Here is a 15,693-nt window from a genome sequence, read left to right on the forward strand (position 1 = left end):
TTTTTCGGTAACGACCAACCCCTTTGGCTCACGCTGATAACAAGTGAAGGATCTCTTCTGTCTTTTTTTTTTCACTTGGTGAACTCGCTTGATATTTCATGCCAAGTTTTAAACTAGCCTACCCTTACCAAAATTAAATGTTTGTGGCAGATTTGCAAACTTCAAGTGACAAATCCAATGTGCATAATACACTGCTGCAGATTTGTTCCAACATTGCTAAACACCACAACTGTTTGCCAGAGACATAATTTGCTTGTGAAAATATGACCTTTTGCGGCAACTGCTCATCAGAAACCTGAAATATCTTTAAGGGTATGCAATAGGTTACATATGTTTTTATTAAATAATTTGGTCTGTGTCTTCTATAGAGTTTTGTAGTCTATATGATTTCAGCCTATTAGGCCCTATGTCATTTAAATGTTTCCCAGGATAAATGAAATGTCTATCTAGGCTTATTAACATAGATAGGATGCGTGTGACATCCTTCCACAACACTTCTTATTGCTAGAAAAAAAAAAGAAACAGAAATGATACATATGTGTAATAATAATAATTCATTTCACCAATGGTTCTCTGGTTCCACCCAAGCACAACTGATCATGTTTTTGTGTTTGCGCCACCATGAGGTAGGGAGGCAATTCAATCACAAGTGCATTCATCGCTTTCATTACAAAACTTGTTTGCCGGAGTCTAGTCTATGGTCTGCGGGAGCCGCCATATTGTCATCCCTGAAGAAACGAGAGGTAATTCACTGTGTCTTTTAGACTTTTGATACATGTTTTCCCCCGCCTAACACTATATGGATGATGTTATTGAAGTGTGAAGCTTTGCTGGTGTCAGTTCTCAGTGCCTGCGATTTTTCGAACGTTTAGAATTAGTGGGCATCCAGCTAGCGCGCTAACTAGCGAGCTATCGTGGTGGCGCTTTTAGCCAGCTATCCAGTTAGCTAGGCGTTGGGGCTTTACTCGTAGCCTGGGATTTCTAGATTGTGCCTCTACCTTCTGGATACCATGAGAAAGCTTTTGAACAACCAACGCTATATATAACATGAGACCGTGTTCCCTAAGTAGTGCTTTAAATGTTTATTGTGTATCAATGCCGTGTAAACTGTCTCCACATTTTCTTAGTCTTTAACCGATTTTCATCATCTGAAGATGGCTGCATCCCCCAAAGCCAGATCCTCCAGTCAATCATGTTCTTAACGAGCAAAGATAACGTTGTAGTTTTGTCTTAGTCAGTCTGAATTGCTGGCAAGTTTGTTAAAGTCAGTGGGTGATTATTGTTGAGCATATATATATATTTTATAAACATCACTAGTAAAGCCGTGTCGTTCGTCGAGAGATGGTCGGTAACTACAAGTGTGCCACATAAATCTAACGTTAACCTTAACCAGCTAAGGATAGCTATCTAGTAGCTAGCCTAGCTGTGAGTTATCCATAGCTTACTTGGTTGGTAGATGGCTAACGTCTGTCACCTTACTGAGCAAGCTAACTTGGTCGCCTAGCTTTGATGCGAGATTGGTCTTGGTCAAGAGTTAATAACGCGCGCTCACCATCTATGGTTTATGGATTTGATGCAGTTTAGTTATCGTGATAGCTCGCTAGCGTAGGTGACGCCAACCCGTTAACAAGGAAAACAGATGCCAATATTAGCCAGCTGGAACCCCTGGATTCATTGTTAACTGGCGCTAAACTCCTCGAAACGACAAATAAAAGTGTATCTGCTGACGCGGTACTGGTTAGCTAGTTAGGTAGGCGATGGTGGCTTGCAGCAATGATAGTAACGTTAAAGTGATTCAACAAGCCAGTTGTATTGGGAGGGAAAAGACACTTGTAGAAGAATGACTTAGTGAGTGCTTATCCACCTACTTTCATGGATTGGTTTAAGTTAACTTGCCATATATGGCCCTAATCTAATGATTGCAAATGTACCACATGTGTACCCTGTTATTTCTGCGAGCGCATCAACAGCCAGACAAGTCCACCATTCTGATGCAGAATTTGGTCAGGTTTCTCTGATCTGTAGTGTACAGCTAGAATCTCTAGTAGCCACGTTTGTTCTCAGCTTAAGTTATCCATTGAGTAACCTTAAGGTAGCGGTAGTTTTCTTACAGAATACATAAACCAAGTAGAAAGCTGGCCTAACCATTCTTACTGACTTTAACCTTTTAGGCCTGGACCAATCAATCAGTGGTATCTATTCTGGATATCCAATAGATAGACAGTAGATAGTCACTTGAACAGATCAAATTTGAATGGCTACATTGAAAAATGGTCGGCTTGTTTCTGCTCCTTGCCTTCTCAGATCCTTTGATGACTAACATGCACCCTGCGCCCCCCCCCCCCCCCCCCCCCCCTCTGACTTTTAGCAGATTCATGGCAGATTCATCACGTATCCCAATTCTGCCCTGCATAAATGATGATTATGATGGCGCCTCTTTCCTTTGTTGTGCCCTCGCCAATCTGCACCACTTTTGGCCTGCCCACCCACCCCTGTGCCTCTCTGCCAATGTCTCCTGTTGTTGAACTAGTTCATTTCAGCGCTGGCACATGTGTTGCCACTCCAGCCTGGCCTGTAGCTAGGCCAGGTATTGATCATGCCAACCATGAACCCGAGTGCATATCAGGAGTACTGATTAATCCAGCCGACCCTCAAAAGATGGGAAAAGAACAGGGCATGCCTTAGATGGAAAAAAGGACCAGAGGCGCTGCAAGGTTCCTTTCGTGTTAGAAATAGACAGGTCTCTTTAGTCTGTTGTGGGTTCAGTCAAGAATCAAAAAAGAGAGAAGAAACTAAGGCACTCCGTTTTTGAAATTTTACTTTTTGCAAGGCAAATAAACCGAACCGCGTCTCTTCTCTCTTTTTTGATTCAGGGCATGCCTTAGTTTCGACTTCATGTCAGTGTCTTTGCATTACCTACGTTTTTCTGGCTCAGCTTCCAGGTGTGGCTTTGTTTGCAAGATTACATATTATTTGTAGACAGCTTGATGTGACGGGGGAATCAATCAAAGGTTCCACCCATGATCTCAACCCAGCACAGTTCAGCCTCCACTTTTGAATCCCACTTGTTAAAAGCATTGAATTGGATTACTTTTATACATTTCAAACTTGGCAAACAATCGGCACGTTCAACCTGCAGCGAATTGTTGCAAATTCCAGCGTCTCTAGATAAATCCACCCATGCAATATAAAGCCTGCAGGCTTATTTATTTTTATTTAACTGTTATTAGTGACTCTAGTCCTTTATTTATTATACTTATTTATACACACGTGTGTTTGTAGATTGCATGTGATACTATTGCTATATTTTAGTATGTGTACATTTGGTATCTGTGTAAGACTGATGAGTGAGTTAGTAACAGGATGATATAGTATTTAATCCCACCTCACTCCCCATCTGTCGTCTCCCACCTGAAGGCGAGCGCTGACTGCTCGAGTGAGGATGAGTGTCACTGTCACACCAATCGGCCTGCCATTGGTGTGTGCTCTACTTTCACTTGACCCCAGATTCTCCTTTCCCTTTGTTTGGGGGCCAGTATGCCCTGCCTCTACCAGATTTTTAGGTTTCAGCTGCCTAAAAATCAGTGACGTTGAAGTTCAGAGCCAGCAAGCAGGCAAGCAAAAGATAACCGTACATGGGAAATAGAAGCTCCATTTTGTGACTGGAAGCATCTGTCATTGATGAGGTCGGGAAGTTGAGTTGATGGAGGGGGATAGGCGCAGAGGAGACTGGTAACTACAACAGACCTCTTCTTCCCGGCCTCTTCCCGGCCTCTTCCCCTTGGCTGCTTCCCTTTTGCTGTTGAGTTCAGGTTCAGTGGCCGACGTTGAGCCTTGGCCTTTTGATTCCTGAATGTAGAGTAATTGGATGTAGTCTACTCTCCAACTGCGCCCACCCCTCCCCACCCCACCTCACCTCCCCACTGTAAGCTCCAGGTAAATAAAGCTGCTCTACTCTGGAGGTAGCGCAGACCTCGTGACTGAGCCCAGCATGCTATTGACACTTTTTTATGTTTATGAGTCCTGCCTGTATGGAAGTGAATCAGTAAGACTGATTCTAAGGAGCTCCTTTGACTAGCTGTGGATCTGGTTTGTTTCCTGTTTTAGTTTCATTTGCCTTGAGAATGACTTGAGTGTGACTTTTATAGCAAAGTTTGTCTGTATATTATTTACCTGTATTGGGACATGTTGGATCAAATGGCAAGTTACGTGAAAAAAAATGTGGCACTAATGTCCAAACTTCAGTATACATCAGTACATTAGCCATGGCAAAAGGTTAAATATGGACGTTTTGGAATAATATCATCTTTTTCGTAATTGAGTCCACAAGGAATGTATGAGAACTTGTTCCTTGGAACACGCAGCACAGCCTAAGGTGTAGCTTAAGGCAGGGATCACATTAACCAGCGGCAAGCGGCAAGCGTAACGCAACGCTCAGACCATAATAATAAATCTAAACATTCTATCCCGTTCCTAAGTTCAATCTTTGTTGCTACGTCCTTAGACGAATCTGATTGGTTAAAATACCTAAACATTCCAAAACTGATTGTGACGAGCCGAGCGTTGCGCTTCAAAGTTGAACCAAGTTCAACTCACAGTTTGCTCAACGCTAGCGTTACGCCAGCGTTGTCACCATTCCGCTGCCGAACCATAGAGAACAATACGAAACCTGCCGCTTGCCGCTGGCTAATGTGATCCCCGCCTAAGTGCCAGCATAAAGCATCCTTTGAAGCCCCCTTTTGATATCCAGGTGGGACCTGCTGGTTAGTAGTTGTTGTTACTTCTCAGAATGCTCATCACTTATAAGTCATAAGACCAGAGACTGAAGGCAACGGTAAACAAACAGAGGCACATTCTTGGTGATTAAGCTCCCAACACTGCATCTGAATCCGTTTAGTTCAGCCTGCTCTGGCTGTGCCGTTTGCTTGTCTGTGTGGCGCAGAGTGAAGTTCAAGTTTTCGAAGGCCATGCGAGTCACAGCCTCGTGGCCCCATCAACAAGAGAAGAGGCGGCTCACTTTGGCCCCATCTCGGCAGTCTCTCACAACTATTGAGAACAGGAAATGGGTTCATTTGTGGCACAGACTTCTTCTTTTTTTTTGGTTCTTTCTTTCATTCTTTGTCATTCCACTCTCTTCTTGAGTCTTTTATTTGCCAGCTTTTAAAGCGAGGCCCCGTATTTTTAGTTTGTGCACGACTAGTGCAACGCTCGCTTTTGTCGGCGTGAGGAGGCTGCATGCAAACTAGGTCATGAATTTCATGCCTTCAGCGCTGTTGACGTAGCACGGAGCTCCACGGGACGGTGACGTGCATCGGCGGGCACCACGCAAAACAAACACGTGTAGCCTGATGTTGTATTTTTTTTGAATTATTTCCCTTTCTTTCTGTCTTTTGATCTCTTCTTCTTCTTCTTCTTCGCTTTCTTTCTTTCTTTCTTTCTTTCTTTCTTTCTCTCTTTTCATGTTCTCCAGCCTTTGAGCACAGAGCCGCCGCCGCAGCAGCATCCTCCTCCTAGTCATGTCCGGTCCGGTCACCAGCCGATCCCGGGTCTACCCCGACGTCAACACACAGAGGCCGCGCGAATACTGGGACTACGAGTCACATGTGGTGGAGTGGGGGTGAGTGTTGCACCACGGATGAAGGATGGGAGGATGAATGAATGAATGCATGAATGAATGTAGTGAGGTGGGTGTTGAATGGTGAGTGGAAGAAGTGGTAGTGAAAGCAGTGGGTGGCATGTACAAATGGCTGAGATGGGCATGCATGTCAGGGGATCTTGGGGTGGGATGTTTTAGAAATGTTTGGAGTGTGTGCTTTGTAAGGTGTGTGTGTGTGTGTGTGTTGATGCACATCGGCCTCCAGGATTGGGAATATGGAGCCTGTTGTGGATTTGAAGTGTTTTTTCTCTTCCGTCTGTCAACAAATGCCCTTCCCTCTTCCATCACCGAAGAATCCTTAAATCATGTTGCATTTGTTGGAGATGTCCGTATACAGAATGGAGGCAGGAGGGCCTTTGGAGAGAAGGAGTGGAGAGAAGGAGATGGAGTGATTGCAGATACAGGAGGGATGCTTAGGACCGCCTGGATTGGTACCATGTTGGAGATGCCCATTTTAAGGGGTGGCAGGGGCCACTTTTTTCACTATTGCCACTGCCTGGTTCCAAAATGTTTGGGGTCAACCCCGAAATGGTTTTTAGAGTATTCTGAGATTTTGGGGGGCATTTTGCCATTTGCCCCCATTCATTTCTGATATTGGATTAGGACTTGAGAGGATAAGAACACAGCAGGCAATGGGGATGGTGGCAGAGATGGTCTAAGCTGGCTTTGGTCTGGTGTGGCGTGGCCACGGCCTGTCCTCCCACCCCTACACCTCCTCACCATTGCCTGCCACAGAGACAGAGAGGGAGATTGAGAGGGCGACTGAGAATGGGAATGAGAAGAAGAAAGAGAGGGGGGGAGAGGAAAATGAGACCGAGGAAGACTGAGAGGGAGGCAGAGACAGAGGGACAGAGACTGACAGAGAGAAAGAGAGGGAGAGGGAGACTGCTGCAGGTATTTGCTTCCATATGTGCTTGTTTTATGGCCCGTCTCTAACCCAGGGCTCCGCAGGAATGCGCTGGCCTCCTCACTGCAGCAGGCCGGGCCCGAGCCTGAGCCTCAGCAGCCGCAGATCATGCACTGACATTTACGCTCTCTCTCCCCCTTTCTCTCTCTACCTACATCTCTCTTTCCGTCTGTGTTGGTCTGTCTGTCTCCTCTCTCTCTCTCTCTCCCCCCTCTCACTCTCTCTCTCACACCACTATTCTGTTTCTTTGTCTGTCTGTTTTTTCCTTTTCTACGCCACGTCTTCAGGAATCAGGATGACTACCAGCTGGTGCGAAAGCTCGGCCGAGGCAAATACAGCGAGGTGTTTGAGGCAATCAACATCACAAACAATGAGAAAGTCGTCGTCAAAATACTAAAGGTAAAAAGGAAAAGGAAAAACAAAGCGCTATACAGCTTCTATGCCTGACCATGGTGGGAGGCTACTCATTTCCTTCTCAACTCTCATCTCATGACCCCCCCCCCAACAGACACACACACACACACACACACACACACACGTTATCCTATTCCTGTTCTTGGTCCTATTCGTTCCAACATGATGGAACAGGAAATGGTGTGTCTTTTTTTTTTCTTCTTCTTTTTTTGAATGTTTATTTTGATGTATTACTGACTGCAGACTGAGGGGTAAATGTCTACAGAGAGAAAATCCGTCTGGATGGGATCCAGGCTAATGAAGCCTTTTCTCCAGTCCTGCCAAACCTACCCTATTGTACATGCTTATTTTGACATTGTAAAAGACCAAGTGGGTTTTCTTGAGCCTTTTGCTAAATGCCAGGGGAGGTTGTTATTCTTTTTCTTAAAGCTGTTGCAGTTGAGCATGTGTGGGATGTGTATTTATGCCTGAATTTATAGTTTTGTTAGCTTTTATACATTCAAGCTGTTTTTTTTTGTTTTTTGTTTTTTTTAAAACCCAATGTGTGGCCATAGTCAAATGTCATCACTGAAAAAGACTTTGGCCCATATTTCTTGTGTTATTCCTGATTATAAAACGGATAGTTTCGGTCCTTGATTGCGTTCGACGCCGTTGTATATTTTTCCCGATATAGCACGGCTGAGACCGCATTTTGTTCTATATTAATGCGCTTAGAATACAGAACGGTTAACAAGATACAAAGTAATACAGTTGCTGAGCAACAATTCGAATAAGAATCTAAGGGCACTCCGTGGAAGAATGGACATTTGTAGATGAAATAGCTTTAAAATATCATGATTATCTGTTTACTTTGTAGCAATTTTTAATGTCCTATGTGGTAACCGTTTTATAAAAGCAATAAGCCCCCTGAGGCCGTTCTATATCGTGAATATAGTACAGCTGAGGGTTGTTTAATGGCACTCCGCTTCGCTTCGCTCGCTTCGTACCTAACACCCCTCAGCCGTGCTATATTCACGATATAGAACAGCCTCTCGGTGGTTATTGCTTAATTAACAAGTGGATAGACGTAGGCATTCTCTTTTGAGTTAACTCCTTATTTTGTTTCTTTCCGCATTGCAGCCAGTAAAGAAGAAGAAAATCAAGCGAGAAATTAAAATTCTAGAAAATTTGCGAGGAGGACCCAACATCATCACACTTTTAGACATCGTCAAGGACCCCGTGGTGAGTGCCCCCAGCCATCTCAGCCAAAGAAAAACGTTACTCGCTTTTATCAGGCCACTCACAGGGAGAGGGTACACCGGGTTGCTAACTGAAGCTCTCTGCTCGTGGAGCATCTGCTGCAGCAATTAGCCACTGTAATCAATGGGACTGGCTACACCAGACGTGATGGCAAGCCAGTGCATTCGAAAAAATTAAACCAGTCTTCCAAAGCTATTTTTACACTCCGCCGAACCGAGCGCTTCAGTTGCAGACCCAGTGCAGCCCGGACCTCAGAAATGATTGATTTAATGTACCACCCTTCTCTCCATCGCTCTCTTTCTGTCTGTCTGTCTGTCTGTCCCTGAATGTTACAGTCTCGGACGCCAGCTCTGGTTTTTGAACATGTTAACAACACAGACTTCAAGGTAAACGCTCCGTTCACATGCTCATGCTCTTTTCGATTAAGTCCAAGCACTCACGAGTGAAATGAGAGCCTAACTTGTTCTCTCCTTTTTAACCCCTCAGCAATTGTATCAAACGCTATCGGACTACGACATACGGTTCTACATGTACGAGATATTAAAGGTAGGCTCTCCCTTCTTTGTTTCAAACTCTGTTCACTCTTGTTGTCCCTTTGGAATCAAAGGGAATCAAAGCATTATTTGGATGCATGTCTGATTAGGCACAAATAGTTCCAGTGAAAATGGTCAGTCTGGATTGACATGTTTGCGCGTTACCCTGTTTCCCCTTCACGATGTGACCAGTCTTCCACCGAGTCGTAAGACTAGTGCATGGTTTGAGGTGACGAATGATTATAGAGAAAGAGCTTAAAAAATTGAGCTGTTGGTATCGTCTTGATGCCATTGCATTGCTCACACATGCAGGTGCACTTGCATGAATAATACCACGCTTTAAGTTACGCCCTAAGAAGGCCACGGACGATGGCACTTTCTAGTCTGTGATGGTGCTAGGCGCCAGCCTCCCCTTTGGCCTTAGCTCTGCAGCAGCAGCCTCAGAGAATTAGCTCAGTGGCCAGTGGCCTCGCCACGCAGGCTAGCCCCATAAGGAGCGGACATGTGTTTAAGTCATGACAACTTATTTGTGGACGGGGGGCCTGCCTCCGCGGAGACCTCCTCTCCTCCTCCTCGACGTTGTCTCTCCACCCTCCCTCCCTCTCTCTCTCACACACTTGGGCCCCCAGTGTTTGAGATTCCAGCCTCAGCTGCTCTTTGTTGTTTTGAAGTGCTCGAAAACGGCAACACTGGTCATCTTTTATATTTAAACCCCACGGCGAGACACACACACACACACTAACACTCACTCATAAACACCCGTGTATACTGTATACATACGCCTACACACTTCTACCCCCACTGCAGCCTGTTGGTCATCCATTTACACTTGTATGCCTGCAGTGACACGTCTAAAGGGCTCCAGTTGGTCTGACGCTGTAGTATCGAAGCTTATAATGAAACAAGGCCCTCGTTGCTCTAATTTCTGCAGTAGTCTCCTCTTCTGATCCAAGGGGTCTTTTTCTCTCATTTCATTGGCTGGGACCGATGCCAGTCTGGGCCCTGTCCTCTACCGATTGGCTGGTTAGTTGGTCATGTGGGGTCTGGGGGTGAAGGGGAGGGTGTAACTCCTGCCAGACTCAGGTGTGTTAAGCTGGATCACTGAAAGCCGAGCGCAGCTCAAGCAGAAAGAGCATCTGCCACTGCCGCTTCTTCATCCCACAGAACAGAAACAACATGGCCAGCCTCCACACACACACACACACACACACACACACACACACACACCACCCCCCTCCCTTCAATGGAGACTCGGCAGCGCTCTGCTCCGCTATGTAGGGATCACCTGGGGTCATTCCCAGGGAAACGGGGTCACCAGTGCATTCGGTTACAAACGGATCTTCTTCTAAGCAGGTTCAATCGGGTGCAACTACGAGAGAGCAGTGTGCCAGAGAACCTGTATATTCTGTTGGAGGAAAAGGCGTATTTTCATATTTAAAAAATGTTCCATCAACTAAAATCGTCTTTATGTCCACTCTGTGTCCATAGGCCTTGGACTATTGCCACAGTATGGGAATCATGCACAGAGATGTTAAGCCACACAACGTCATGATTGACCATGAACACAGAAAGGTAATAGTCCCTCCTGGTTGGTTAAATGTCCTGTTATCTGTGTAACAGTGGACCCTGAACACAGATTTGTCAAGGTTAAGGTTAAGAATGAGGTTCTTGGCATGTCTTCTCGTGTAATCCAGACTTTTTTGAAGTCTATGTTTCAGTATAAAATTAAAATGGGTTTACTAATATAGAGCAAGTTGGCACAATCTGTGTGAGTGTTTAATTGTCATGTTTTGTTCAATTGTTAGGGTAATCATGTTTCATTTAGAGGAAAGTTCTATTTCGGAGAGAGAGAGTTTGTGTCCTTAATCCACTCAGTCTATCATTAACACATTAATCAGTAAGGCACCAACTCTAACTCTTGTGTCCCATTCCAGGATTAATCTCAGTCCTAGACTTTAAAGCCTTCTCTCAGTGGAGATCTTCATTAAAGTTCTCTTATAGTCCAGGGCTAGGCTTAATCCATGAACAGGAAACATTGAAACATCGCCATGATGTGCTCTTGAATGCAACACACTGACCAAAATGCTTTTCATGTACGATGAAAAAAAAATGTTTACTCGGGTGGACCAGAAGATGGTTCCATGCCCATCATGGGTTCAGGTCAGGAATGGGCCGAAGCTGAATATTTGCATGGTTCAGGTTCAGTGAAAATACTAATTTCTGTTCTGTTGTCACAGCTCCGCCTGATAGACTGGGGTCTTGCAGAGTTCTACCACCCAAGCCAGGAGTACAACGTGCGAGTGGCTTCCCGATACTTCAAGGGCCCAGAGCTACTGGTAGACTACCAGGTCAGAAAATGAACGCCCCTCTTTGCAAGCGTGAATGAGCTGAATTGAGCTTGGTTCTGCTCTTTCTTTCTTTCTTTCTCCCCTCCATTGTCTTGTCTCTGCTTGTGGATATTTGTGGATCTTTTTGGGTTTGTTGGGATGCCTCTGGAATACGCTCATTGTTGATGGCTTCAGAAACAAAAGCTTTACAAACAATACAAAAAACCGTTGACATGTAAGTGTCGAATTTGATTTTTGGTTTGTTTGTTTTGCAGATGTATGACTACAGTTTAGACATGTGGAGCTTAGGATGCATGCTGGCCAGTATGATCTTCAGGAAAGAGCCCTTTTTCCACGGCCACGACAACTATGACCAGGTATGTCTGTCGTGTATGCAGAGGCAAACACCCACACCCCACACACAGAAACCGATACATATACAGCCACCAAGTGGTTTACCCTGAGCGGTACAGGTAAAAATCTACGAGCACATTTGTGTCTACTGCCACCTGCTGTCTGAGAGGCACTCTCAATCTCTACCTCTTAACCTCCTCCCTCTCTCTCATCCTCCTTGTTTTTCTCCATCAGCTTGTACGAATCGCAAAAGTCCTGGGCACAGAAGACTTGTACGACTACATTGACAAGTACAACATTGAACTAGACCCTCGGTTTAATGACATATTGGGCAGGTGGGTTTTTAACTCTTAATTCTTCCTACACGGATGCTTTGCAAGTGTTTGATAGCATGTTTTGCCAGAACATATCAGTAGAGATATTCTAGCAATCTACTCTCTGATTAGATTAAGATTAAGATTAAGATTTCTTTATTGTGTCCCAAGGGAAATTTGTCTTGGACAAACAGGCTGCTACATAACATATAACATAACACCAGAAAGTGCTGACAGTGCAATCATAAAGTGCATACATAAAAACATACATACATACATACCTACATACATACATAGACGTTTCAAGACTAGAAACAGAGTATGCTGCTTGTGTCCTGATACCAGTTTGAAATGCCACCCAATGAATGAAGTATATTTTCACCTTGTGCGTCTACAGAGCAGTATTCAGTTGTGAGTCATTTATCTGTGTTGTAAGGGATGAGCAGCTCATTGCGATGATCTGATCAGTGATCAGGAATGTAGTATTGCGTTGAGAAGAATTCAAAAAATGCATTTTGGCGCAGTTGAAATGGAAACGAAACCTCACCTCCCTTTCTTTCTCTCTCTGCCTCCGCAAGACATTCTCGGAAGAGGTGGGAGCGCTTTGTGCACAGTGAGAACCAGCATCTGGTGAGCACGGAGGCCTTGGACTTCCTGGACAAGCTGCTGCGCTACGACCACCAGGCGCGCCTCACAGCCCGAGAGGCCATGGAGCACCCTTACTTCTGTGAGTCTCTCCCTCCCCCCTCCCCCCTCCCTTATGTCCAGCTGGTCTGTGATCCGTTCTAATTCCCATCCTGCAGGCGTCCGTCCGCACATACTCGCTGACATAAGTGGGCTGAAATTTTCAATTAACCAAGATTTTCAGCGGAGGAGCGTTCGATAAGCTCCGGTTTCCCACGGGTCTTGAATTTTCTGAAATATCAAGGCATTTCAATAAAGACTATTCCAGACAAAGATAGTCAGTGACTTAAAGGGATATTCCGCCATTTTTGGAAATACGCTCATTTTCCACCTTCCCTCGAGCAAAACAATCGATATTTACCTTGTTCCCATTCATCCAGCCATTCTGTGAGTCTGGCGATACAACTTTTAGCTTCAGCCTAGCATAGATCATTGAATCAGATTAGACCATTAGCTTCTCGCCTGCTAGCTTCATGTTTAAAAGTGACTAAGATTTCTGGTAATTTTCCCATTTAAAATGTGTCTCCTCTCAAGTTAGAAAGTGCAATAAGACCAACTGAAAATGAAACCTGGCGTTTTTCTAGGCTGATTTGACACGGAACTACACTCTCATCTGGCGTAATAATCAAGGCAACTTGCAAACGTACCATAGGCGCAGTAATATCGTACGCAGCACCTGAAAATAGTCCCCATAGACAACAAGCAGTAGTAGTGCCAGTAGTCTGCAAGTTGCCTTGATTATTACGCCAGATGAGAGTGTAGTTCCATGTCAAATCAGCCTAGAAAAACGGCAGGTTTCAATTTCAGTTGGTCTTAATGCACTTTTTAACTTGAGAGGAGACACGTTTTAAATGGGAAACTTACCAGAAATCTTAGTCACTTTTAAACATGAAGCTAGCAGGCGAGAAGCTAATGGTCTAATCCGATTCAATGATCTATGCTAGGCTGACGCTAAAAGTTGTATCGCCAGACTCACAGAATGGCTGGATGAACGGGAACAAGGTAAATATCGATTGTTTTGCTCGAGGGGAGGTGGAAAATGAGCGTATTTCCAAAAATGGCGGAATATCCCTTCAAGCAACTTTTGGGTCTTAAGCCTTCTAACCCTTTTTAACTACTAAGTCTTAGCCTGCGAATAAAGTCTGGAGACTCACTATTGGGAAACTTTTCCAATGGTGATGGCATAGACGTAGACATGCCTTTGTACTTAACTTTGGTTAAGCTGAATCAATGATTTCAGTCAATCAATCAAGGATTCCCAACGTTACTTCTTTCTTTGTCAATACTGTTTAATGTCACATTGTAAAGTTTAGGCAGTCAAGAAATTATTTATGTAAGCCTTGCTGTAAATAGATTTATACGTTCTTCCAACAATTTTTGCTACTACCGTTAACCACAGAACTTTTCGATTTTGAAATCCTCTCGTCTCTGATTGACCTGTTTGGGGTCTGATGGAAACATGAATTATGGTGCGACAATTTCAAATTACCATTCATACTAGTAGTAGATCAAGGAAATTCAGTGAGCAGTTTATTGAACGGCGGAGAGGGCGAAACATTTAAATAAATCACAACCTAAAAGGCAACAACAAAAGGGTCAGCAGGTATGCAGGGTTGTATTGGAACAAATCAAATCTAATGTAATCAAGCGCCTAGGTGTGGAGGCCTTAACAGCTCATTTACACAGTCAGTGATGACCATAACAATGACTGCTGTATTACTGTGATTGCTCTAGCAGCTGATAAGAACGTCCACACCACGCATTATATTGGTGACTTTGTAAACGATACAAATGCTGATAGCCCATTGGAATCAATCGAATTTTAGGAATCGCACAAAGAATATTCCTCAGGTTTTCCACAATTGTCACCATGGACACTCATTTACAGTAACCGTTGTCTTTTATTATTAATCCTGTTAGCAGTGTGGATGGACCTATTAACAGTTCTTCTATCCAGCTTCTGCAACCCCCCTGTGCTGTGCTCACGCTGACGCTCTGCTCTGTGTGTCCCCAATCAGATCCCATAGTGAAAGACCAGGCCAGGGGCCTGGGCTCCACATCAGGACTGTCAACGGGCTCCACCCCCGTCAGCTCGTCCAGTATGATGACTGGTACAACACACACAGATACATGCAGCCACATGTTGACTGGTTAAATTGACTGGTTGTCTTTTAATGGGTAATTTCACCCATAGTTTTAAAATTCCTGCTGTTTGATATAATGTGGAACTTGGAGAAGTATTTTGATCCCTCATGCTGACAGAGAAATGTTTGTGTATGGGTTTTAAACAGCTATTCGTTCAGCTCAAGCTCACGAGTCTCCCGCTTTTAACAGGGACTTAGAGAAGACTGTATGAGTACAGTTCTGCTTAGATGTAAAAAATCCCCAGGACAAACCCCCGTGTTCTTGGTCTGTGTTGCAGGCATCACGTCCATGTCCTCCTCCCAGCAGCCGCTGGGCAACATGGCTGGCTCTCCGGTCATCTCGTCCCCCAGCGCTCTGGCCACGCAGGTTCCCGCGGCAACAGGGGCGCAGCCCTGAGCCGCCGCCTCAATGCTGCTGCCGTCAAACACCCCCCCCCCCCCCCCTCCCCCCTCAAACGACCCCGGCCCCCCTCCCCGGCCACATTTTTATGTCGAGTATACCGAACCAAGAGAAGAGAACAGACACAATTAGGTTCCTTTTTTTGTTTTCTTTTTTTTCCATACAATAATTATATATTGAAATTCGGACGCAAAAAAAGCAGAAGATATGACGTTGCGTCTGTGTCCGGATTGAAAAAAGTGTAGCTGCGTTCTTTGATGACAGTGTCTAGAAATGCAACTACAATGTAGAAAATGAAAAATGGATAATAAAATTTATTTTATATGTCCCTAAAGTCCTATTCATTATTTGCTTGTGACTAGTGTGTGTGTGTGTGTGTGTGTGTGTGTGTGTGTGTGTGTGTCAGTGTTCAGGAGGGGCGTAGATTCTACTGACAAAATGTGTTGCGTCTTCTGATGCAACAAATAGTCTGGATGTTTGAGAGGACATTAAGAAATTGAGTCATTAAGCACGTGTCAGACATCTAATGACTAAATCTTTTTAAAGCAGTCTCCTAGGCTTGTCTACAGCTTTTGAAATATAGTTTCGTTCTAACATTTCTGTATCCAATTCCCTGAATCAAAATGTAATCTTAGTAGCTCTTTCTTAAATGAAAGTTTCACTACACATGATTGATAGGGTCCAAGGTTCTGAAACTTTCCACACGTTGTGCTTGGGACCA

At 44.5% G+C, this 15,693-nt stretch overlaps 1 protein-coding gene across 2 annotated transcripts; it reads left to right on the plus strand.

Annotated features, from left to right (window-relative positions):
• The first annotated feature begins 597 nt into the window (after positions 1-597).
• zgc:86598 (STKc_CK2_alpha domain-containing protein) lies at positions 598-15,306 on the plus strand. Of its 2 annotated transcripts, none has more exons than XM_062528698.1 (13): positions 598-743; positions 5,471-5,617; positions 6,851-6,962; positions 8,097-8,198; positions 8,552-8,602; positions 8,703-8,762; positions 10,238-10,321; positions 10,987-11,097; positions 11,352-11,453; positions 11,665-11,765; positions 12,323-12,471; positions 14,447-14,539; positions 14,851-15,306. In XM_062528698.1, exons 2-13 carry the CDS (start codon positions 5,517-5,519, stop codon positions 14,967-14,969), a joined length of 1,185 nt encoding a protein of 394 aa, XP_062384682.1. In that variant the 5' UTR covers positions 598-743; positions 5,471-5,516; the 3' UTR covers positions 14,970-15,306. The 2 variants fall into 2 exon arrangements, with proteins under 2 accessions (XP_062384682.1, XP_062384683.1); XM_062528699.1 differs by having other exon boundaries at positions 14,447-14,606; positions 14,851-14,982.
• The last annotated feature ends 387 nt before the right edge of the window (positions 15,307-15,693 follow it).

The sequence above is a fragment of the Sardina pilchardus genome, chromosome 24 (genome assembly GCF_963854185.1).
Source record: "Sardina pilchardus chromosome 24, fSarPil1.1, whole genome shotgun sequence".
Classification (NCBI taxonomy): Eukaryota; Metazoa; Chordata; class Actinopteri; order Clupeiformes; family Clupeidae; genus Sardina; species Sardina pilchardus.

Coding starts and splice junctions, on each gene's coding strand:
- zgc:86598 (XM_062528698.1), top strand. CDS start 5,517: ATGTCCGGTCCGGTCACCAGCCGATCCCGGGTCTACCCCGACGTCAAC. Junction 6,963..8,096: donor TCGTCGTCAAAATACTAAAG/GTAAAAAGGAAA, acceptor TCCGCATTGCAG/CCAGTAAAGAAGAAGAAAAT. Junction 8,763..10,237: donor ACATGTACGAGATATTAAAG/GTAGGCTCTCCC, acceptor CTGTGTCCATAG/GCCTTGGACTATTGCCACAG.